The sequence below is a fragment of the Cucumis melo genome, chromosome 4 (assembly GCF_025177605.1).
Source record: "Cucumis melo cultivar AY chromosome 4, USDA_Cmelo_AY_1.0, whole genome shotgun sequence".
Classification (NCBI taxonomy): Eukaryota; Viridiplantae; Streptophyta; class Magnoliopsida; order Cucurbitales; family Cucurbitaceae; genus Cucumis; species Cucumis melo.
The window spans coordinates 10,860,961-10,886,727 of record NC_066860.1 but is presented as its reverse complement, the minus strand read 5'-3'; the positions used below and the strand labels follow the sequence as shown (position 1 = coordinate 10,886,727).

At 36.4% G+C, this 25,767-nt stretch overlaps 2 protein-coding genes across 3 annotated transcripts; one reads left to right on the top strand and one right to left on the bottom strand.

The window, feature by feature from the left end:
• Positions 1 to 21,961, top strand: LOC103494922 (uncharacterized). Of its 2 annotated transcripts, XM_008456306.3 has the most exons (16): positions 1 to 215; positions 441 to 581; positions 7,155 to 7,246; positions 12,373 to 12,469; positions 13,600 to 13,643; positions 13,846 to 13,934; positions 14,044 to 14,135; positions 14,224 to 14,370; positions 15,620 to 15,767; positions 15,875 to 15,951; positions 19,841 to 19,912; positions 20,304 to 20,351; positions 20,443 to 20,570; positions 20,657 to 20,816; positions 21,008 to 21,218; positions 21,484 to 21,961. In XM_008456306.3, exons 1-16 carry the CDS (start codon positions 105 to 107, stop codon positions 21,531 to 21,533), a joined length of 1,707 nt encoding a protein of 568 aa, XP_008454528.2. In that variant the 5' UTR covers positions 1 to 104; the 3' UTR covers positions 21,534 to 21,961. The 2 variants fall into 2 exon arrangements, with proteins under 2 accessions (XP_008454528.2, XP_008454529.2); XM_008456307.3 differs by lacking the exon at positions 1 to 215 and having other exon boundaries at positions 12,362 to 12,469.
• Positions 21,956 to 25,079, bottom strand: LOC103495037 (homeobox-leucine zipper protein ROC2-like). The gene is made up of 5 exons (XM_008456459.3): positions 24,830 to 25,079; positions 24,488 to 24,665; positions 23,497 to 23,771; positions 22,388 to 22,483; positions 21,956 to 22,306 (listed from the first exon to the last, which is right to left on the bottom strand). Exons 1-5 carry the CDS (start codon positions 25,031 to 25,033, stop codon positions 21,956 to 21,958), a joined length of 1,104 nt encoding a protein of 367 aa, XP_008454681.3. The 5' UTR covers positions 25,034 to 25,079.
• Between the last annotated feature and the right edge of the window lie 688 nt (positions 25,080 to 25,767).

Below are 25,767 nucleotides of genomic sequence, written 5' to 3'. Positions count from 1 at the left end.
TATAGATTAACTTTGTCCGAAAACTCAACATTTTGAAAAACCATTTACCAAGCATCATCTTCATTCCTCCCTTCTATTTTCTCTCGGAATTTGATTCAGAAAAAATGGTGGATCGAGACCGGGATTGGGATTTTCATCTCAGAACCTTATCCAACAGTGCTAGAGACTCGAATGTCGCCAACGATCCCGCTTCCGATCCCAATATCCTTCATTCAGTGAGTTTTGTTCTTGTTTTCCGTTTTGTGTTTCTCAGAAATTTATGGGGGATATTGTTTCAGTACTCTCCGTAATATGCTCATTTCCTGTTTTAAAGTTAGACCCATAACGCCTGTTCTTCATCAATGAGAGCTAAATTTTATTGGGTTTCCACAGAATTTTCTTTCCGATTATTCCATGTGTGCTTGTGCACAATTCTGACAATTGTATGCACATTTTTTCAGGTTAAAAAACTATATGAATTGTGCAAAGCTGAGAATTCTGAGGATTTGGTGGCTCGGGTTTATCCTCAGTTTAACAAGATTTTTCAGCGTTCAGTGTTGTCCCTATCTCAATCTAGAACCTCAAATGGTCTCCTCTTACTGGTGTGCTTTTTTATCTGTTAAAACTACGTTTCATAGATCTTAATACCAGAGGATAGTTGTTATTATTTATTTATTTATTTTGGGAAAATTTTCCATCTACTAGAACTACAGACAGAGAATTTTTCGTGGGCATTGTTGAGAGGGAATCAAATGAATACTTTCTCAATGAGCTTCACCCTTCCTATTTTAGTATTGTTTAGTTGAATTAAGATAAATTCAGAATTTGGATGGGAATTTTCATCTAGGATTTTATGCTTTCTGAGTGTGTGATTGCATAATCCACAGAGGCCCCAAGATGGCTTTATCAATTTACAGTTATTTGGAGGATGATATTGATAGACCACCAATCGTTTTGCAATATAGTAGAAGGAAGAAGAATGAAGTAGCACGTGTGCATAAGGGGAAAATAGTTAGTATGAGTGGAAACTATATTGGTGGGGACCACAGTTAGTTACAAGAAAAAGGGCGTTAAAAGAGAAGGAAGGAGGGGAGAGAAGGGGAAATTCATTTTTGTGAGGTTTAGGCTGCCAAGTTCCTTGAGAGAAAGGAGAGGCAGAGGGTATTTGTTTCTGTTCTTATTTCTTTTGTATTGTTCTTCTTGTTCTTGTTGATTGTTGAGAATTGAAGTATCAATTCTCTTTTGTAATCTTTTTGAGAATTATATCAATATATACAAACACATATTTCAGTGTTCCATCATATTGGTATCAGAGTACTCATACCTAGGAAAACATCCGCAATGGTAGAAAAGAGAATTGAGGAAAAGCTGGAGACATTTAATCAAGAGATATCTGGAATCCGTGCGGAATTACATGAGTTACCTACGATTAAAAAAAATATATCATCCTTGGCAAAAAGCATAGAACAGCTTGGTCTGCAAGCTGAAAAGCAACAATAGCGACAACAACTTCTACTGAAGTGTATTGAAGGAATGGTTAAAGAGAAGTCGATGATGATCAAGGAAACATAAGGATCATCAAGTAAGGGAAAATCTATTGAAAGTATGATCGAGCAATTCGATGATAAAGAAAAATCCGAAGACAAAATCATGAAATCGGAAGGGGGAAGACGCAGCGAATGATCGAAGTAAGTTCAAAAAATAGAAATGCCGGTTTTTGTGGGAATCGATCTCGATTCATGGTTATTCCGAGCAGATCGGTATTTCTAGATCCACAAATTGACTGAATCAGAGAAGATGATCGTTGTGATGATTAGTTTCGATGGAGCAGCCTTAAGATTGGTATAGATCTCATGAAGATTGAGAACCGTTTGTCGACTGGGCAGATGTAAAGAATAAACAATATGTGGTTAGAAGAATGTGTGGAATAAAAAAAATAAGAAGAAAAAAATTAAAAATAAATAATAAGAAGAAAAAAAATATTTTTTTAGAAAAATAAATTATATATTTTTTAGAAGAAACAATAAGAAGAGGCTACTGATTCGATATCGATCAGTGCATGAAGGCTCAATATGTGCGAGATTCTTAGCGATAAAGCAAAAAACCACTGTCGAAGAGTATCGAAATCTGTTTGATAAGTTGGTGGCGCCATTACCATTTCTATAGAAGGTAGTTTTGGAAGAGATGTTCATGAACGGGCTGAAGCCATGGACTAAAGCTGCGATGGAATGTTGGGAGTCCGTTGGGCTTGAACAGATGATGAATTTGGCCCAGAAAATTAAGAATTGAGAAGTGATTAGAACTGAAGCGGGCTTCAAACGAGTAGTGGAAGGTAAGGCCCAATCCGCTAATTCTTTTAAAACGAATTTACCTATCAATTCAAATGACTTGGAAGGAATTTTCTGATGAGAACAATAACATTGAGGGGAATGACGGTGGGCGACAACCGGTGGGAAGGACCATCAAAGAGGCTGTCCGATGCAGAATTCCAAGCCCAAAGTGAGAAGGGGCTCTGCTTCTGTTGTGAAGAGAATTATTATGCAAGACATCGATGTAAAGTAAAAGAACGAAAAGAACTCAGAGTCTTGGTAGTTCAACCAAATGAGGAGGAACTAGAGGTTATTGAAGAAGAAGACTATGTGGAAGTAATTGAGATGAAAACTATAGAAATTGAGAGGATAACGAGCCAGTGATAGAGTTATCCTTAAACTCGGTGATGGGATTAACTAATTTAGGCACAATGAAAGTGAAGGGGTGATCAATGAGAAGGGAGTAGTGGTTTTGATAGATTGTGGAGCGACACATAACTTCATATCAGAGAAGTTGGTGAATCAGTTGAATCTGCCAATGGAGGAGACATCTCATTACAGAGTCCTTATGGGCTCTAGCACAACTATGAAGGGAAAAGGAATTTGTAGCAAAATAGAATTGGTTCTGGGAGATTGGAAAATCATTGAATATTTCTTACCATTAGAACTCGGAGGGATGGATGTAGTACTTGGAATTCAGTGGTTGCATTCACTGGGGGTGATGGAAGTTGATTGGAGAAACCTCACGTTGATCTTCTACCATAATGAACAAAAGATCGTTATAAGGGGAGATCCTAGCCTAACTAAAGCTTGAGTGAGTTTAAAGCATATGATGAAGACATGGACAACATCATATCAGGGATATTTAATAGAATGCAGAGCCATGGAGGGAGGAATTTCGTTTGCAGAACTGTATGGAGTTGGATGAAGTTCCCACAGTTAGGGAATCTATACAAGCAATATTAGCCAAATTTGAAGATGTTTCTGAGTGGCTAGGAGAATTACCATCGAGGAGAAGCATTGAACATCACATAATCTCAAGAAGGGAACTGACCTAGTAAATGTTAGACCATACAGATATGCCTACCAACAAAAAGAGGAGATGGAGAAGTTGGTAGATGAGATGCTTGCTTCAGGGATAATACGACCAAGTACTAGTCCTTATTCCAGTCTAGTGTTGTTAGGGAAAAAAGGGATGGAAGTTGGAGGTTCTACGTGGACTATCGAGCGTCAAACAATGTGACTATTCCCGACAAGTTCCCTATTCCAGTTATCGAGGAATTATTTGATGAATTAAATGGAGCTAATGTGATTTCGAAGATTGATCTCAAGGTTGGATACCATCAAATTCGGATGTGTAAAGAGGATGTGGAGAAGACTGCATTTAGGACTCATGAGGGACATATGAGTTCCTTGTCATGCCCTTTGGCTTCACCAACGAGCCATCTACGTTTTAGGCATCAATGAATACCATATTTAAGCCTTATCTTAGAAGCTTTGTTTTGGTTTTATTTGATGATATTCTGATTTACAGCAGAAGTCTAGAGGAACATCTTCAACATTTGGAGTTGGTGTTAGAAATCTTGAGAGAGCACGAATTATACGCCAATCTTAATAAATGCATATTTGCCAAGAAAAGAGTGGAATATCTCAGCTGTATAATATCAGGACAAGGGGTGGAAGTAGATCCTAAGAAAATCAGAGCCATTAAAGAATGGCTAGTGCCAACTAATGCACGTGAAGTAAGAGGGTTCCTTGATCTTACAGGATATTATAGAAGATTTGTCAGGAATTATGGTAGTGTGGCTGCACCATTAATAGTTAATTGTTGAAGGCGAGAGTTTATAAATGATCAATTGAAAAGGAGTTTATAAATGATCAATTGAAGCACGAGAAGCATTTGAGAAGTTTAACAGGCATGATGACTCTTCCAATCTTAGCATTACTAGACTTCAACTTGCCATTTGAAATTGAAACAGACGCATCAGGGTATGGAATAAGGGCTGTGCTAGCTCAGGGCAACCGTCCAATAGCCTATATTTCAGTCATACCTTATCTATGAGAGATAGAGCAAAACCAATCTATGAAAGGGAGTTGATGGCTGTGGTCTTGGCAGTCCAACGGTGGAGACCATATTTGTTAGGAAGGAAATTTGTGGTTAAAACCGACCAACGCTCTTTAAAGTTTCTGTTAGAACAGCGAGTTATTCAGCCTCAACATCAGAGGTGGATTGCTAAGCTACTCGGGTATAATTTCGAAGTAATGTACAAACCAAGGCTTGAAAACAAGGCAGCAGACGCATTATCAAGGGTACCTCAATCTGTACATCCCAATCATATTACTGCTCTAGCCTTAATAGACATATCGGTTCTTAAAAAAGAAGTGTATGAGGATGAACGATTGAAAGAAATCATTGATTGGAAAAGGGTGAAGAAGTAACATCAGGGTTTGCTATGCATCAAGGCATGTTGAGATATAAGGATTGATTAGTGATATCGAAGAAATCAGATCTGTTACCTCACATACTGCACACTTACCGCGACTTTGTATTTGGGGATCATTCAGGGTACCTAAAAACTTATAAAAGACTCAAAGGGGAGCTGTATTGGGAAGGAATGAAGGCTGATGTGCAGAAGTATTGTGAGGAGTGCCTAGTTTGCCAACGTAATAAAACATTAGCCTTACCACCAGCTGGATTGTTAATGCCTCTAGACGTTCTGGATGCAATATGGAGTGAAATAACGATGGATTTCATTGATGGTCTTGCTAAATCTGCAAGATATGAGGTAATTTTGGTTGTTGTAGATAGATTTAGTAAATATGCTCATTTCTTAGCTTTGAAACACCTTAATACTCTAAGTTTGTTGCGAAAAATTTTGTGAAAGAGAGTTAGATTACATGGCTATCCCAAGTCCATTGTGTCCGACCGTTAAAGTAACTTCTGGAAGGAGATGTTTAGACTGTCTGGAACTAAATTGAATAGAAGTTCTGCATATCATCCTCAATTGGATGGATAAACAGAAGTGGTGAACAGGGGAGTTGAGGCATATTTGAGATATTTATGTGGAGAGCAGCCGAAAGATTGGACAAATTGGCTGCATTCGGTTGAGTATTGGTACAATACTACGTACCAACGATCGATTGGGATAACTCCTTTCCAGGTTGTTTATGGCCGGTTACCACCACCTCTCATTTATTATGGAGATATGGAGACTCCCCATTCAACATTGGATCAACAACTTAAGGAGAGGGACGTGATTTTGGGTGCGTTAAAAGAACATCTCAGGATAAGGAGGCATGTTGAATTTTAGGAAGGGGAAATGGTATTTCTGAAAATTAGACCTATAGATAAGTATCCTTGAGAAAGAAAAGAATTGAAAAGTTGTCTCTGAAGTTTTTTTGGCCCTTTCAAGGTGATTGCACGAGTAGGGCCGTTTGCTTATAAGCTGGAATTACCATCTACAGCAGCAATTTACCCTCTGTTTCATGTATCCCAACTCAAGAAGGTGCTCGAAAATCATGCTGAGGTGCACCAGTTGAATCCATTTTTGAATGAAAATCTTGAATGGATGACCAAACCAGCTGAAATATTTGGGTACCGGAAGAACAACTCAACAAAGGATTGGGAAGCACTTATTAGTTGGGAAGGATTACCACCACACGAGGCAACATGGGAGAATTGTGATGATTTTGCACAACAGTTTCCTCATTTCCACCTTGAGGACAAGGTGAGTTTCGAAAAATGTAACGATAGACCACCAATCGTTTTGCAATATAGTAGAAGGAAGAAGAATGAAGTAGCACATGCGCATAAGGGGGAAAATAGTATGAGCGGAAACCACATTGGTGGGGACCACAGTTAGTTACAAGAAAAAGGGCGTTAAAAGAGAAGGAAGGAGGGGAGAGAAGGGAAAATTCATTTTTGTGAGGTTTAAGCTGCCAAGTTTCTCAAGAGAAAGGAGAGGCAGAGGAGTCTTTCGGTATTTGTTTCTGTTCTTATTTCTTTTGTATTGTTCTTCTTGTTCTTGTTGAATGTTGAGAATTGAAGTATCAATTTTCTCTTGTAATCTTTTGAGAATTATATCAATATATACGATCACATATTTCGGTGTTCCATCAGATATATTGGTGACCTCGTGTTCCGATAGTTTGAATATCAGATTTTCAGTTGGAGCATTTGTTTCTCATCAGAAATGAAATTTCAGCATTTAACGTTCTTTGTTTCGTATCACATCCCCTCACCACATTGAATTTGTTGGCAGGTTATTTCTAAAGAAGGAAATTGATATAGTAGGTTTTTCATATAGGCTTTGTTATTATTATAATTTTATATGAAATTTTTTACTGGTTGTTTTGTCAGTAATTCTTTTTTAACTTAGTGGGTTAACTTCCACTATAAATGAAGGAACAATCCATTATACTGTCACTATTACGTTTGAGCTGAATAATTTTGTCCAGTAATTTACTATTTTTACAGTTGTATCTGTCAGATCAGATGCTAGTTTGCGTTAATTATAAACCAAAAAGATAGTCCCCATTTACTTGTCCAATTGTCTTCTTGGCCCCCCATTTTTCCTTTGTATAGAGCATCTGGTGAATTTGAAAAGGTTTGAGTTCCAGTTTATTTTATTGATAATTTACTGGAGTAGAGGATACCTTCTTTGGATGTTTTTATTTTATTTTATTTATGTACGTTCTTTTTAGTAGACATGTGCTACTACAGTGTAGGGTCATTAATCCTCTACATTTGATTTCTTGATTCTTGAAGATTATTATTGCCAAGTATCCTTTACAGCATGTCTTCTAACTATCAGATGTGAAGATGTCGTTGTAAGTTAGCTTCTAATTTTTGCACTTGTTTACCAGGCGATTCTTCAATTTTTCATTGATTTTGGTGAAGTAGTCTTACATGATGCCGATCCCAGTCTGAAGACATTTTTCCGTTCATGTTTGAGCCGGTAAGCACAGGCTTCAAAGAATTATGTCTTTAACTACTTGGTTTTACTTATGTTTATCAAAATAATAGGTATAAAAATTCATCTCTGCTCAATCAACTTCCATGCAAGTTTCTCTTTGGATTTTCCAATAAAAATTAATGAGTTTTAATTACTTGTGATGTGACAATTGACTTATGTGGTGTATGAACAGAATAAATGCAAAAGGGCTATGTTTATGTTATGTAGGGGGAATCAGTACTGTGGAGTTGTACTGTGGAGTTGTATGGAAGTTGTTTCCTTAAATTATTTGAATATTTGGATATCTTGCTTGGCTCTCAATCATTTAGGGGATAAATACCTTTAAGTTTCCTACTTCTTTGTGTTGAGATGCTGAGAGTCCCACATTGGAAAAACCAAAGAGACTCACACTTCTTATAAGATAAATGAGTTAGTCCTCTCATTGCCAATTGGTTTTGAGATAGAACCCCATACTATCAAACAGTATTAGAGCCCATTAAGCCCAAACGGGTATTTAGTCTAAGATAGGTGAACCCAAAGAGACACTATCTTGAGGGGTATGTTGAGATGTTGAGAGTCCCACATTGGAAAAATCAAAGAGATTCACACTCCTTATAAGATAGAAGAGTTACTCCTCTCATTGCTAATTGGTTTTGAGATAGAACCTCATGCTATCAAACACTTCGAGAAGAGTTGTATTTGGATTCTGCATTTCATGAATTTTGTTTAATGATCCTGAATATCATTGGGAAATTTGGCTGGAAAAGCAACCTTAATCTATGATTTGAGGTCCCCGAAACCAATAAGGAGAAACAAGAAGTCATCAATACCACTAAGTTAAGAAAGGGGTTCCGACTAAGTAAATGTTTTTCAAGCAAATAATTACAAAAGGTCTTTGTTACTGAAGCCCAAAGGGACACATGAAATCTAGCTAAGGACCAAACCTCCCTAGGGTCCTTTTCCCTATCTCTAAACACCCTATCATTCCTCTCCCCCAAATATCCCAAAACATAGTGCACACCACACACTCCAACCAATCACAAAAAACGACATTTCTCTTTGAAAGGCTGAGGAAGAAGGAACTCCTCGATTGTCTTGCGAACGGTCCTTAGGCCAGCCAACCTAACATCGAACTCCTGCAGAAAAGAGCCCCAAACAGCTCGTGCATATAATCCCAAAGAAGATGATCAAGGTCTTCCTCTGCCTTCCGACAAAGAATACAACAGTTGCTCGACCATCGTGGTTCTCCTCTCCTAACAAGCCTATCCACAATGTTTGCACGATCAAGCAAAACTTGCCAAGTAAAGAATCTAACTTCTTACAAACCTTTATCCTCCACGACGCATAAAAAACAAACTCTCTAGGTGGAGAGGGGTCTAACAACAAGGAAAACAAGGACTTGGATGAAAAACCCTGACTAGGGTTGGGACTCCAAACATGGACGTTCCTTTCTCCCTCCCCTAGAAGAGCAACCCTCAAACAAAGAAAAAAGGATGCGAACTCCTTTGTATCCCTGTTGGTTAAATGTTGACGGAACCCGAATGAAAAGGACGCTGAATTCTCAGACCATCTCAAAAAATCTATCACCGAACGATTTTTAAAAGAGGACAAATGATAGAGGTGTGGAAACAAAGAGCGAAGAGGACTCTCCCCCACCCACTGATCCTCCCTGAAATACGTATCCTTGCCGTCCCCACAAAATAGCAAGTGAAATGAGAGAAAGTTGGAGCTTAAAAGAAATGTCTTTCCCCAGGTTTTAGTTGAGTGCTTAGCACATGATTAACTTACCCTGGCTTCTTACAATTAGGAGCGTAGGACAAGCACAGGCACAAGCATACATGCAATTAACTACAAACTAACTAATTCGATAATTGGGATCCTGCTTGTATAGATTTTGGATCATTTTTCACTTGTAAGTACATCTCTGTATAGCTTACTTTTTCCTTGTGGGTCAATTCTTGTGGAATCCTTGTGTTCTTAAACTGATTCAATCTTTGGGTTGATGTGTGGATTATATCTACTAAAGCTTTGGATTTAAGTCTTACGGAAATGGAGATTTTGGAGTGGCCCTTGGTTCCTCTTTGATTTTTACTTTTAAATCTCTAATGGCTGATCTGGTGGGTCCCATGGATTTAATTTTATCTGATCTTTATTCAATCATTACGAAAGACAGTTATCATAAACGGATAAATTTTTTTCTTTGGGAGCTTAGTTGGGTGCCATTGATACTCCAGACCTTTTACAGTGCTACATGCCTTTTATGGCTCTTTCACGCTCTTGGTGTCATGTGGATTGTCAACATGCTGAAACTCGGATCCATTTGTTTTTCCACTGCTCCTTTGCTGTTATCTTTTGGGTCACGGTTTTGCTTGCTTTTGGTTGGTATTTCACATGCCCCAATTCCATTTCTGAAGCATTGCCTTCCTTATTGTTAGGTCATCCTTTTGGTGGTACAAAGAAGTTGATTTGATTGGCTCTCTTGTGTTCTTTCTTTTGGAGTTTATGGGGCTAGCAGAATACATCTTTCTCAGGACTCTTTTTATACCTTTAATTAATCGTTTTATGGACTCTGTTTTATCCATGGCTTTTTTCCTGGTGTAAAACACAAGTGTTTTACACACTTTAGTTCATCCTTTTAAGTCAGTAGTTGGGGCACTCTGATGTAATCTTACTTTGGTTTTTGGGGTCCTCCCCTTATTTCATTCATCTATGAAATGTTTCTTTTAGCTGGAAAAAATTATCTTCTCAAGTAATTGCATCCTCTTTGAACTTCTGTATCTCTTGATGAATGTCTTGAGTTTATGTAAAGGAGAGGAAAAAAAGGGGATAAATACCTTAGTTTTAAGGAACGTGTGCATTTGGTTCCTAGGGTTTCAAATTTGCCATTTCCTCTCTCCTCTTTCTTCCCCGTCGTCCTCTCCTCCCCCCTCTCCCTCCTTTCCTTCATCTTCTTCTCCTTCATCTTCTTCTCCTTCTCAACTTTCAACTTCTCTTTTCACTTTCAGGCATCTATCTAAGATTTACTTTTTCTCAATAGCAAAAGATGGTTTAGTATTTTTTAGAGCAAACATTTGAAAAGGGGTAGAGGAGAGGATAGAGAAAACATTTTAGTGGATTGAGAAAATATTTTTATAGTTTTTTATTTTAAAAATGCATATCAATATTAAATAACAAAATGTCATATCAATGTTATTGGGCTACGAAGGAAACAAAACTCGGTATTGTTTAGCTTTTATGCACACATCACAAGCGAAGGAAGAAACATCAACTTTAGAAAAGAGATGAAGGATTAGGTATTTCATATATTTAAAGTTGTGATGACCTAAATGGAAATGCCACAATATAAGTTCTTTTTCAGAAGTGGTAAAGTAGGAAGATAAAAGACTCGTCCTAGAAATGCTACTAGAGGAGGCATCATCATCAAGCAAGTAAAGGCCCCTATTGTGCTTGGTAGGGCCAATCATCCTCCCTGAGCTCAGGTCCTGAAAAGAAATAGAATCAGGTAAGAATGTTGCTTTGCAGTTTAATTCATGAGTAATCTTGCTAATCGACAGAAGATTATATGAAATTCTTGGCACATGCAACACATTGTGTAATGAGAACCCGTCAAAAAGAGAAATCTGCTCTTTCTCGACAATGGGGGCCAAGGAGCCATCAACAATTCTTATCTTCTCATCAACACATAGAATGTAGCACACAAAGTGTTCAGAGGAACCGGTTAAATGATCTGGGCACTAGAGTCTAGGATCCAATGATTCTTACCATCAATACTAATGAGACTAAATGGCTAAGGTATACCTGACTGGACAATAGCTCCAAGTGTGGTTGGACTAGCATTCTCATTCACATAGGAAGAGGATAAACTAGGGAATGAGGTTACCAGATTCTTAGAAACATATTGGTACAAGAGTGTTGGATGTCGTCCCTAGGGTAGCCTCAATTGCTGCAATCTGTTGTCGAAGCCCTTTCAGTTGTTGAGCTATTCCCGAAGAAGAAGAGGAAGCTTGCATGTTAGGGTTGGAATGTGTTGAAGATTCACCAACCTCAAATATTGAGTGAATTTTAGGGTTCCTAACATCGAGATGATAACTAAGGTCAGTGGGTGGCAGACATATGGATTTGACTGCAGAAGCGGTGGTGGCCGGTCGAAACTAGGTGGCAGCACATGAATCGGCATGTGGGGGACACTATAGGCGCGGATGAAGACGAGGGTGACACAGTTAGGTTGGCCGGCAGCGTTTGAACAGGATAGGCCGGCGTGTGGACTTTTGGCGGTGGCATGTGGGTGGCGCATGGCGGCACGTGGGTGGTTTCTGGCTGTGCGGATGACAAGAAAATCTACGGAACTATGCTTCCCGGCGTTTTCTAAAGGCGGTAGAACCATTCGTACTTGGCAGAATTGATCTGAGCATCGATGACGACGGTGCTAAAACTGGAGGCTGTCTCCCTCTATTTGAGTTCCATCACTAATTGTGTTGTCTGGGGTTTGTTCAATGTCCTGCTCTGACACCATATTGAAAATAGAGACAAAGAACAAACAAATTTATGTGGAAACCCGAGTATCGGGAGAAAAACCTCGATATTTTTCTTTTTATTATTTTCTGATAAATTTTACAATAGGTACCATGAGGGAGAATAAATAGAATACACAAGGGAATAATAAAAGAAAAATATTTAGGAATTAGGGTAAATATTTCTATAATCTTTCCGCAAATACCCTAAAGGCCAAGTCCACTAATTTCAACAATTCCTAAAAAGTTACATACCAAAAAATTAATTATCCAAAAAAAAAGTAAATAAATAAAGTTCTAAGATGAAAAGGTATAATGCCATTGCACAACTATATTTTCACCGTGTTGTAGCATCTTTGGTGCAAAAACTCTCTATCATCAATTTTACAATATATTGTATACTGACCATCGTACTTTCGTGATTTACTCTAATATGATCACATTGAGCTTTCAGATCCCGTTGTTGTAAAAGCAGTTCTAGAATTTCTGAATGAAAGTCATAATAAATTTCATAACTTGTAGCAGTTTTGATGGAAAGGCCCTGAATTTCGATTTTACAGTATATTGATATGCTGACCATATAATGTGCTCTTTGATCTTATTCTAGTATGGTTGCAGTGAGTTTGCAGATCCAATTGTTGCAGAAGCAGTTTTAGAATTTCTGAATGCAAATCAGAATAAATTTCTTACTTCTTTTCCTACACTTCTGCCACAGGTATGAGTCGTTGACTTTTTTCTAATTTTTCACTCATAATAGAAATAAATTTCTAATTTTTCTAGCTGGTAACACCCAGCTTTATGGAATGTTCTCTTCAGTCTGTTTTTGGAGAATGAAAACGCATTTAGCTTCTCAAACATACAGGGGAAACAAATTTTACCTCATATCATTGTTACCTTTCATTGACTTGTTTTTGAATTTTTCTAAATAATGCTACCTATAAATCCAAAATAAATTAGACATGTCCATATAACCTTCTGGATAAGTGGCACTTCCCTTCGAGCATTTTATACACACAGTTCTTAAGTTCTTAAGGGCATGCATATTTTTATTTTATAAAGCAGTCGTTTAATTTTTTTACTTAGTCTTAATGCTTATTCCCACTAATTAATAATTAGTTCTAGGAAGGAGAGGAACAACCAACCACCTCTTCAACAAAAACAAAGATCTTTTGACAGCTTTTTTAACTTATTGTCTACCTTGCTATGTCTTGGTGCATCTTTCTTTCTTACGCTCTTTTAACCTTACATCTCTTTTGACCAATTGGAGAAATCTCTTGCCACTCCATTGCCTTGGGCTATTTCCCTTCTTTTGATACACCAATGAAATTTGTTTCTTATCAAAGGAAAAAAAAGCATATACTTAAATCAGGTCATAATTTATAATTTTAGTTTCTGTATTACATCCTTACTTGAACAGGATTTGTTCTATAGGTTGTACAACTGTGTCCTTGAAAAAAAAAATACTAGTTTATGTATCTGCAAAAAGTATGGGAGTTTTGATTATGGGCAAAAAGAAAAAGTTTCTCCATTTTCTTCCCATTTATAGGTAAGACCATACTTTACTTATGAACTGATTGAGTGAGCTAGAGATTTTTTTCTCCCCTTCCCTTTGATGGCTGCCGAATCGACAAATGCTGCCCTTGTTAAATCATAAATGAGCCTAAACGCTTAGCCAATGGGTTGCTGTAGATTTAATTATATGAACATGATAACACAAGTTTATAGTCACTATTGTCAACATGTTCTCACTATACCTACAGCAGTGTCTTCTTTGGCCATTCACTGATTAGAATCTAATGTTCTAGGAGAAAGATGTACCTCTAATTCAGATCCATATATTTGCAGTTCTTTCCATTACTGCTAAAGCTGATTGCATGGAATGGAGAAAAGTAAGTTGTTATACACGATTGTTTTTGTTCGAGTTCTATATTCTCAAATGTTTTTTTTTTTTTGTTATTTTTAATGGATGAGCAAGTTTTAGAAATACAAACTTAGGTCGGGGTCAGAATTTTTGGAGATATTTTCTTGGGAATTGCTTAACTTGATGTAATTTGTGGACGGCAGCTAATTGGTGCAGTTGCTTGGTTGCAGATTAGAGAAACCATTTTTGAAAATCTTTCCAGCATTGATTTCTCCTGGGTCTTTTCTTCCGCTGTTTCCATCTCTCATGGATTTCCCTAGTGAGTTTAAGCTCCTGGGTCCTTCCTTATGCTTTTTCATTTTTGTTCTCATTCATCTAGTCATGCTATTTGAATCCAAATTTCTACTTCTGTTGGTTATTGATTACAGTATTGGTAGTTGCATTGGAAAGGGTAGAACGTTGTTCTGGATCACTAGTTGGAAATAGCATTGCTTCAATCCAGAAGAGTAAAGCACCTGAGGTTTTATCAGAATTCAGATTACCAAAAAGCCCATGGATAAAAGTCTAATTCATGACATGATATAATCCTCATGTTATATTTGTTACAGATGCTACTTGCACTCATGGATGAGGCTTACACTGGTTCAACCATTGGGGATGGAGGAGGAGACTCTGAATCTGAGGATAGCAACACATTAGATGTTGCTGATCCTCTCTTCCTCGAACTTTTAAAGGATGAAAATGATGGTCTTTCGGTATGGGTTCCTTCTCTACGTTTGTATTCTGCATTTTAGTAACTGGTTAACTGGAAATATCATAGCACTTACAAACTATATTATGGGAATACTTCAATTTAAAATAAGCTCCACAAATATGCATCTACGTCTATATTTTGCACTTTTTGTTGCTAATTTAAAATAAGCTCCATAAATAAGCTGCATTACGTCTAAGCTCCATAATCTGTATATGGATGGACATGTTCTGCAGACTGTCATGCGCCCTAGCATTACATTCATAACCCATAATTGCTTGTTTTATTTGTGCCTTGACTAACGCATTATTTGGAAATGTTCCTTATGCGGCTAATTAAATAAGAAAACGACAGGGAAAACCTAGCTAGACTGCTGGTAAGGAGTATATCAATCTAAAATAATCGATCTAATTCAGAGTCCCAGACAATATATTATCCAACAATTCTAGATCAAATTTGAGTTCCAAATTATGTGGAATAAGCAGTTTGTAATTTGGTAGCTTAAAAGAATTGATAAACCAATCTAAGCTTTCAAGCAACAAGAATAGAGAGGTGATATTTGGTTTATATTGGTTCAAGCTACGTCCAGTTCTCTGCTACCATGCAGATTCCACTAAAAATAGCCAGGCAGAATAATACTAGCTCAAGAACGATATCTCACTTTTCCCTCAAGAAAATGCTTATTAACCACTTGAACAAAGCTTACAAAACTCTCAAATCTTAATGGAAACGGAAAGAAAATTACAGAACAACACTTCTTTGTGCAAAAACAAGCTCTCGACACTCACTTCTTTTGGCAAAACGAGACTCATGGTGTTGTTCTTCAAGTACGCTTCCAATCTTTGCTTTTAAAGAAAAAACCCATCTTCCATATCCCTTCTTCATAATGACTCACCTCCATGTAAACCAATCAAATGACTTCTTGTGGGTTAAGCTTGCTTAAGCAATAAGTAAATGAAAATGGACCTTGATCTTTTGGCCTACATATTTTCTTAACTACTGTCGACCAACTCTAATAGTTTGTTTTGAGAGATGTAATCGTATAAAGCCGAATTTTATAGATTAAGACCTTAAGAAGTAAGAACAAGTAAAGCCGAGAAGGAATTTGGACCCTCAATGGGGAAGGATGAAGTGAGATCATTGTCTATGGATACTATAGGCTTTTAAATGGCTTCAAAAGGAAACTTTCTTACCTACGTAATCTTTCTTCGTTGGGTAGTAGAAATTTTTAGATTACTTAAATATTCTTTCAGGAACGACATTGGAATTCTCCTGGGATGACTGCAGTAATTCAGGCTGCATTAAATACTGCTCAATCTGATAGGCTGAAACAATTGCTGAACATGACACCTCGGATTCTTGATGTCTACTTTTCCGTGGCACTGCAAGTGGTTAACGATTGTATGATTCTGCTTTTTGAGTTTTCCTTTAAATCTTGGAATTTCTTGTCTGCTTTAGTTAAATCTTAGATTTTTTTTTTATATTTACATTTTACCTTTCTTTTTCAGCATTAATCTGTGCGTTGATTCCTTTGCTTATGTCAAGAAACTCAATATTGTTTCCCAACAAAGATTTCTGCTATAAGGTGTGCGTTGAATATGATTTATGTTATGTTCTTCTTGTTGTTAGCTTTGACACATATAAGTATTACATTATGCTGACTTCAGTAGCGTTTAATTACATGGATATATAATGCTGACCTGATTTATGATTCTGCTGATTGAGTAAGTATTCTACCATTCTTGCCTCAAAGGCTAGACAACCTGTGGCTGTTATAAAGTATTATTGAAAGTAACGAGAAAGATACACAGATTTATGTGGAAACGCTAGTACAGGGAGAATAACCATAGTAGAGTGTTTTCTTATTATTTTCTTACGTAACAAATGATACAAGGAGGAAAAAGTAATAGGCAACAAAAGTCTAAATAAAAAGGAGAGAATAATTAGGATAACCTAAATTACACAACTACCCTTGGGCTTTCAACACACAACGAGCCCACTAGTTCTAACACTCCCCCTCAAGTTGGGACTTAAATGTCAATAAGACCCAACTTGTTAATACATGAATCAAAACTTTGTCTGAGAAGCCACTTGGTGAGAATAACAGCAACCTGTTGACTTGAGGGAATGTAAGGAATGCATATGCTACCATTGTCCGGTCTTTCTTTAATAAAGTGTCTATCAATCTCCACATGTTTGGTTCTATCATGTTGAACCGGGTTGTCAGCGATGCTAAGGCAACCTTATTATCGCAAAATAATGGCAACTTATTGACTGACGGTTCTATCATGTTGAATCTGGTTGTCAGTGATGCTAATGGAACTTTAAGTGTTGAAGTGAAAATCGTTACAACGAAGAACGGGGAGTGCCGAATTACCTACTTTGGACGAAGAGGATGAAGTCGGCAACATTGTAGAGGAAACCAAACCAATCAAAATTGATGCACGACAAATTTTTCTGTCAGATGAATAGTTCCTTTTCCTGCAATAGAATTGAAACTACCATCTACAAGGTGAATTTTCTCAGTGCTACACAGAGGGGAATATAAGTCAAACAAGTGAGATGTACTAGTCATATGGTCTGAAGCTCCTGAATCTATGATCCGTGGAGATGAATTAAGACAAGAAAAAGCTCAAGGATCATTACCTGTTTGTGCTAAGGAAGTGCTAGGATTACCTGATGGCAAACTGATCAATAGCAGTTTCAGGGGTTGATCAATAGTATTAGCAATAGGAGGTGTGGACTGATTGATTAGTGATATACGATTAAATTCGCCTTCAACCACAAGCTTAAGCTTTTGGGTGAATTGGTGGTTTAATATGGTATCAGAGCAGGTGGTCCTAGAAGGTCTTGTGTTTAAGACCCTGCATTGTCGTTTCCTCCCCAATTAAAATTGATTTCCACTTGTTGGACCTTTCAAATATTTCAAGCCCACAAGTAGGGGGAGTATTAGTGATATATAATTAAATTTGCCTTCAACCACAAACTTAAACTTTTGGGTGAATTGGTGGTTTAATAGTTTCCTTTGTCAATTGTCTTGTTGTTCTTCTAGTTTGTAGGCTACTCATGGATTTTCTAGTTTCGTCTCACGAGTATGGCAGGATTTGTTACAATGATCACACCATACTCGAGGTTTGTTTGGTAGCAAGGAAGCCTTATTGGCAGTAGCTTCAAGCATCATAGCAGATGTCTCAACGAAATCTGAACTTTTCTTGGTCAACTTAACACTTGACGACTTTCCTCCCTGCAAACCTCAGAAAAAGCTTCATTGATGGAGGGGAGAGGTTTTCTATTGGTAACTTTGCTTCTAATCTCATCGAATTCATCATCGAGACTGGTGAGAAATTTGTAAACCCGACTGTTTTCTACCACCTTCTCGTAGTGTGCTTGATCCTTAATCGATTCCCATTCATAACTGTAAAGAAGATTTAAGTCTTGCCAAAGTCTTGTCAGCTTGTGAAAATGCTGTGTAAATGTATCTCCTCCATGTTGGATATTACCTAGCTTGAGATTCAACTCCAATACTCGTGATTGATTGTCAAGATCTGAATACATTTGATTGACATTGCGCCATAAGTCCTTTGCGGTAGAGTAACACATGTAGGTGGAACATATTTCCTCAGTCATGGAATTGACCAACCATGTGATGACCTTGGAATTCTAAGCATCTCAAGTAGCAAACATCAGATCCGTGTTGGCTGGTAGCTTTTTTTCACCGGTAAGAAAGCCAATTTTCCTTGTCCACGAATATACATATGAACGCATTGGAACCAACAAAGGAAGTTGTCCCCATTAAGTCGGATGATTTGAACAGTGGGAGAGTGGTATTGGATCTAAACAACACAGCAGATGAAAAAAAGGAGTTAGAACAAAAATAACTCACAAACACAGCAGCAGCCTCACCGAAAAACAAAGACCCAATCAGCAGTCTCCGATGAAAAACACAGACGAATGTGTGAATGGAGGACCCAAAGTGTTGACGACGGCAATGGAAGACCAGATCTGGAGCCAAGGTTGATGACCAGAACTTTTTGACAGGCAGAATTGAAAGAAAAAAAAACAGCATTCTTGATCTGAAAAAATGTTGACGGCCAGGTCTGAAAGAGAAATGTTGGTGATCAGATCTGAAACCAGCGACGGCTGCGACGGTGGAAGTTGAAGAGGTCAGTGGTGGGTGTGGCGGAACAACAATTAGGGTTAGGTTTTTTTTATTTGATGCTCTGATATAACGATAAACCACCAATTGACTCAAAAGTTTAAGCTGATGGGTGAAGGTGTATTTAATTGTATATTATCTAACACTCCCCCTCACCTATAGGTTCGAAATATGAAGAAGACCCAACAAGTGGAAATCAATATCAAACGGGGAGGAAATAATCAATATTAAATAGAGAGAATGACATTGCAGAGGCTTGAACGTAAGACTCCTTTGGCCTTCTGCTCTAATACCATGAGAATATTTCTCACTTATTATTATTGCAAGGGTTCAAAAGCCCTAATTAAATAGAATACAACCTTAGTGAAATAAGGAAAATATAGGTATTAAAGGAAAGATTCCTACAAATTAATTACAACAAATAAAATAAAATAAAATCAAGTATTGTTGCACAAATTAACAGAATTATTGATCAAAATAAAGAGGGCTGAAATTTGACTGGAAGCTTAAAATATAGGGTGAAAAGAGAAATAGGGAAGAGCGGGAACAGAATTAAAAGAAGATAACTTCACTAGCTTAGATTCTGGTGGGCAAGAAAATCTTTTAAGTGAGAGGGGGTACTTTTTTGTTGTAAGCTAGGATAGTAGTAAAGAGGGAAAGAGAGACTGGGTAGTCACTTATAGGTGCCTGGGATTTCATCTTGATGTTTCTTATCGTGTATTTCCATGAAGATAATTTTCAATTATATTTTAATTTTTTATGAAAACCTTTGATACTTTTTAGGGGAATTGTTATGGATAGCACAAAAAATAAAAATATTTACAAAATATAGTAAAAAATTTAAATGGACTATAGAGAGTTTGATGAATTTTGCTGTATTTTGTAAATAGTCTCAATATTTTGCTATTTTTGAAAATGCCTATTTTTTATTTGTTTTCTCGATTATGAAATAGGTTGGAATTTGCTTTTTCGATTATGAAATAGGTTGGGACCCGGATTAAAGCCAAGAGGTGATTGTTAAAAGTTGAGTCTTTTTGAGACTAGTTGTTCAATCTCTCTAATTGACTTGGTTCTTTTCCCCTATAGACAATTTCTTTCTTACCAAATCTGGAAACCAATTGTATTGTTTCAATCTTTCTCGCCCTATGGTTTATCTGCATTTTTTAATTCTTTTTCCCCATATATGATATATTTGTATTTGCTTACCTTAAATCTATTGATAAAGATGATATTTCTTTTGTTGCCTAGAACATGGATTAACATTTGCAGATCATACTAGACTGTGAGTTGAGAATTTGAACTTTTAGCATATTTATAGGTTCGTAAGAGGCTCCTAGAATTTATGCTTGCTGCATTTCAGCGGTCGCCTGCCTTCATTGCGCTTCTCAAGGTATTCTGTACTTTTAATTTATTGGCTTTATGTTTTCGTGAGTACATGATGATGTAACTTCTCATTAGTTTTTCTCCTTTTACTGTCCCTTCCAAAGATAATTTTTGAAGTAAATCACAATTCTAAAGGTCATTGTTTACTACTTCCATTATTGGGTCACTTATTTTCCATCAATGGTGAATATTTTGTCACTCTCAATGACGGTAACTGAGATATTATTTAGGCTAATTGGTAAGGGGATCTACCCTCTGGAAGGAAGTATGCGTAATGTGGCATTTTATGCTCAACGCACTGAGGTCTTATTATTGAATACCATTCTTTCAGCTGTATCAAATTTCTGTTCCTTTTTTCTCCTTTTTATGAAAAAAGTTTTCTTTTTGCTTTTTTGCAGAAGCCTATAATGGACCGTCTTGGAGAAGCTTATGAGAATCCTGCCAAGGTTGTTGTTTACATATTGTATAGTACAATAAAACAAATAGATGCAACAACTGCTTCTGTTTGTTGAATTTCTTCCTCGTTTTTCCTTCTAGACCGAACTGGCATTGCAATTGTGTTGGGCAATTGGAGAACATGGCGGGGGTGGCAGATGTCACAAAGATGCAGCACGTGAACTTTTTGAAAGCTTAGAGTTGCTTTTATATGAAAATCTTTTATCTAGGTATGCTTTTTATCGAAACTACCTTTACATTTTTGTTTTAGAACTTTCAACTAAATCTGTTGCATATCTTTTGTTTGTTTCCATAGTCGTTTAGGTTTGAGACAGGACTCGGGTGATAATTCCAGTGGTGAAAGTTTCAGAAGGTCATCGCAGTCAAGGCTTTTATGTTTTGTTATTACTGCAATTGCAAAACTTGCCACATACCACCGCGAATTACTACCGAGAGCGCGAGTCTCACTGGGAAAGGTTTGTTTCTCAGCATTTAGCATGACCTATGAAAACTTCGGCTAAAGGATCTCAATATCTCGTGTTCTTGCATGGAGCTAAAACAAAAAATGAAGTTCTGCATTTCTCCCTTTTTTCCTCTTTACTTTATGCTCCTACATAAGGCAAAAATACGTTGTTTGACACTACTGAACTAAATTTTGCATGAACAGGTAGCTCGATCTCGAACCTCAGATTCCAGGGTCTGGACTCGGGCTCACGATTATTTAGGACTATTGAGTGACCCTGGAGTTTCTTTGTCCATTTTGGGGCCTTCAAAACCTGCCAGTGAAGATGCACACAACCCAGGCACTGTCGACTGGAGTCAAGGCAGAAATAAGATGGTTGCACACATTCCATTTTACATTCTCCGCGAACAAGAAGGTCTTGAATCTATAGCCTTCTTTCATCCTCTCTCTCTCTTGTCTTCTTACCCTTGTGTTTTCTTATGTAAAGAAGTCGATACATTGGGTTCTCTATGCTCCAGAATATTGAATAAGATGACAGATTAGGGAAAAATTATGAAAAAAGGGAGTAACCATCACCAATGTGGATTATGTTTGCAGTATAGCCGCTTGATATTATATTTTATATTTATTATATATCGAAACGATGTAACAAACCATACCATATTAACTCTATTTTGCAGGTCCTCCTTTCCATGATTTCTCATTTTCAGATATTCTTCCAAGGAGATGATGAACCCTGAGGTAGCATAGGGCAATAATTTCTCATTTTCAAGTTTTTACTCCTCTCAATATCGTCATCGGTCTGAATGTTCGTGATCAGCACTCCTCAAGCTACCGAACAATTCATCACCGAGTAGTTCACCTTGAGGTTTTGTGCCTTGTGGGATGTTCAAAGTTGAGCTTTCACATCAGAAATTGCTCAGAGTTTTTCTCCCTTTTAATTTAAATTCCATTCTCCCCACTGATCAAGGAAAAGGGGTGAAACATATTTGTAAATTATTACACAAACAGCTTGAAAGTTGAAAGCCACCTATTTCATGCTATATTTGGCTGACACCTTCAGAATATAGCAGTACTTGTCCTAAGATCTGAAAGAACATGTTTTCATACCAATTACCAAATATGGCAATGGCAATTATTACAGTTTCTTATTCAAAATTGTTGAATTTTGAAAGCCCCCTTGATTGAGGCAACAGTTTCGGTCATAATTCTATGCATCGAAACCATTGATTGAAAAGGCACTCGTTGAGTTACTGAATGATCGATGATGTTGAGAGCAACCGTTAAAATGCTTCCATCAGCTACATCTTCCTCTCCATTCATTCTTGGTCTATCGGGAAGGATTGCGAAGCCAGAAGGCAAGATAGCCACGTAATCTGGGTTTCCTCCACGTAAGACCACTGCCATTGCGTAGATATCAACAGGTGCAAAGACTATATAGGACCCCGATGCGTCAAAGAAACTCTCTTGCAGGTAAAAGATTTCGATTCGTCTTGGTGCTGACTGCAAATTTGGGAAGTTCATAGTTATAGTTCGAACAGCTAAAGTGCTGGTGCGTAGAAAAAGTCGAAGCAACAAACTTACGTTCACTTGAATTATGGACACTCTGTTTCTTGAATCGGTGCCATTGATGATGCAAGAAAGTTCTGTAATGACATGACCGTATGAAAGGATGTCCCACTACGCAATATATATAACGAAAGTTGATTAGAATTAGTAGATCTTGATTACCACATGAAAGTGTAAATGTAAATGAAAACGATTTATATCTTAGTTCAATTTTATATTACCACGATTCAATAGTAATTTGGATATAATACTTTTATTTAGTATCATGGTATTTAATACATCATGACTTCATCCCATGTCAAAGCTTACTCACCGATCAAAATTAATCCAGACATGTCAAAAGCACAATTCAATTGACACGGTCAAAATTCTCAACTAAAAGAAAAAAAAATCTATCCAATCCTATTTGAAGAATCTTTCAATTAATAAAACTTTTGAAGTCTCAAACTCTACCAAACTCGAGAAAAGTATTGCACCACCTTAACGTATTGATTGGTAAAAAGATTACAAAGTTTAATTTAAAGAAACTAGGGTTAATTAATAAATTTAGTCCATAAACATTTGGAATTTTGTCTAATTTTAATTTTTGAATTTTGATTTTGCTTTTTCAAATTCAAGAAAGACATAACATTAGAGTTTAAGATTTCATTAGACAAAATAAAAATTTGTATTTAAATAATCTATTAATTCTAGAAATTGTAAAGAATGTAAATCCAAAGTTAACAGTTTTAAATTCAACAGATTAAAAAGACGAAAATTCTTAAAATATACAAGCTATTCTCAATTTAGTAGGTTGAGACATGAAAAAATCCACATGCACAAATCAACTTTATTGCAGCCAATTTCTCAAAGCAAACAAAAGTTTCCAATGGTCAAACCAAGTCCATCATGCAGCCATCAATCGACACTTCTACATATCTTTCAACTACCCCCAACAATTCACAATCTCGAAAACTTTTAATTTCTTCTCACTAGTTATCTTGTACACATCTTAGTTACTAAATAACAGTGACATTAGACTGCATTTAATCAATCAATTTTTGGTAGATATTAAATCACACCATGCAACAATAAAACAAACAAACAAACCTTATATTAAAGATGTAAAAATTTGAATCGTGTACCTTGTTACGAGACTTCTCATGACGAAGGTAATGGAAAAGATGCTTTGGGTTGGTCGGAACGTGAACGGAGGTGGCGAAAACCACCGAGGTACATGGAGGTCTTCCAGGATCATCATTGAGATTTGGGGTCACCACAACCCTAATGTCTTGAGGTCCAGGAAAGGGAATTTTAACCCATGGATTTTCTTTAGAACTACTCACATTTCTGTAGAAACTCTTTGTCATTCTCTCAGCCAACTTCAACACACTTAACCTTCCAGCTTGTAATAGTAATACTACACATATCATCACCAAAGACTTGTTACACACACTATTCTTTTCTTAAAAAAAAAAAAGTTAATATAACTTTACACCTCATTTACTCTACAAACGATCATTTACGCTTTAAAAAAGTCTTGCCATGAAATAAAAGATTCAAACTTCTGATCATCTTTCAATTAATAACATATGTTTTTAATCGGTTAAACTATACTATACTTACATTAGCAAAAGAAAAATAAAGACTAGAATTTTCATTTCGAGTCTAATCAAAAAATTAAACACGTCCAACTTTAGTAACGGATTAAAAGCTCAAATTAAACTAATAAATATTACCATCCAATACAAAAAAATAAAGCCATTCTCTTCTAACCATAAGGGTATTAATGATTACACCACTTATTCAAAAGTTTAACTTCTAGAATTAATCAATGAATTAAATGAAGTTGAAAATTCAAGATCATGATTAACTCATCCACATACATATTTCAAATCAATCAAAGCTTTCCCTAAAACTAAAACCAAATCATCCAATCTCCTTTCCCCTTGATTATAATCAAATCAGTAAATAGAAATAACAACAAATACTACAATCAAAAATTCATTCCTAAACCTAGCTGGACAACAGTAACCAAGAGAACCAAGTGAATAAAACAAGAACTATATTTTGATAAAGAAAAAAGGGAATAATAATATAACAGGGGATAACAAGATCAGTTGTATACGAGTGTACCTCCGTTGAGTGTTGAACAACTCTTAGCCATTAAAGTAGCTTCCCAAGTGCAATGTCTAACCAAAGAGGAAACCCATCGCTTTGCACCAAATGCCAATCCTGAATTGATGTAAGCTTCGTACATTTCATTAACCATTATTGTTTGCTGATCAACTTCCATATGTTCTACCCATATCACCTAAAAAATCAATTATGTCCATCAAAATATGAAGAGAGATTTTGTTTTGTTTTGTTTTTTCTTTTTTTGGTAAGAAAAATCCATTGATTTGATAATAGATATATCTTTCAGAATTTTGAATATATGAGGAGGATCTAGTGAACAAGTAATTAATAGTGTGTAACCTTGGAGAGATCATTTGGAGATGCTTGGATTAAACAGCCAGAAGGTTTTCTTCTAAAACCAACAGGTAATGGATAAGGGAAGAGATCTTCCAAGGAAACATCAACAATTCCCCATGTATATGGGGCTAATTGTTTGCAAAACCTCCCAAAACAACTCTCTCTTGTCTCAACAATTGGCGAGGGGATTTGAAACTCAGCTCTCATCTGAAAAACAAAACACAAACCCTTTTAATATTTATGTATAATTACAATAATATTATATTGTTCTCTAAACCCAAAGAAATTAAGGACAAATCTTGAAGAGAAACTTATGCATAAAAACCCCAATTTCTGATCATTATATATATTTTTGCCAAAAGAAGTCCATAAGGCTGACATCACATAATAATAATATATGGGGTTTGAGGGGACTCGTTTCTCGACCTACATTATATTCGAGAATACAAAATATTGCTAAAGGATGAATATAGAATTAGTTTTTGATCAGTACGAGGATACAAAATCAAAAAACTATATATCTCAAAGCAAAGCACTTCCAAATTAAATATTTCTTCTTTATTAGAATTCTAACCTTGGAGAAAAAAAAAATTGGGGGACATAAAAATAATTTATGTTAATTACCCTAAATCCTAAAGAAAAAATTAAAGTGGGGGCATAGACAAAAATAAATGCTCAAAGTCCATTATTTAGCTTACCAACTTTCACTATTCAATAATCAAAGCAAATTCTTAAATTTACCACTAGCAAAGTTCCATTGTAGTTCCCTCCAACAGGTTCCATTGATGACCAAGTTTTAAGAATTGCTGCTCTTGCAACAATGTCAGAGAAGACATAAGTCCATTGTTCCTAAAAATAATAACAATAATAAAAAAAAAGCATTAAAACTCTCAAAATTCTTAAGAAATTAGAAAAAAAAATTCTCAACTTTAATTATTCTT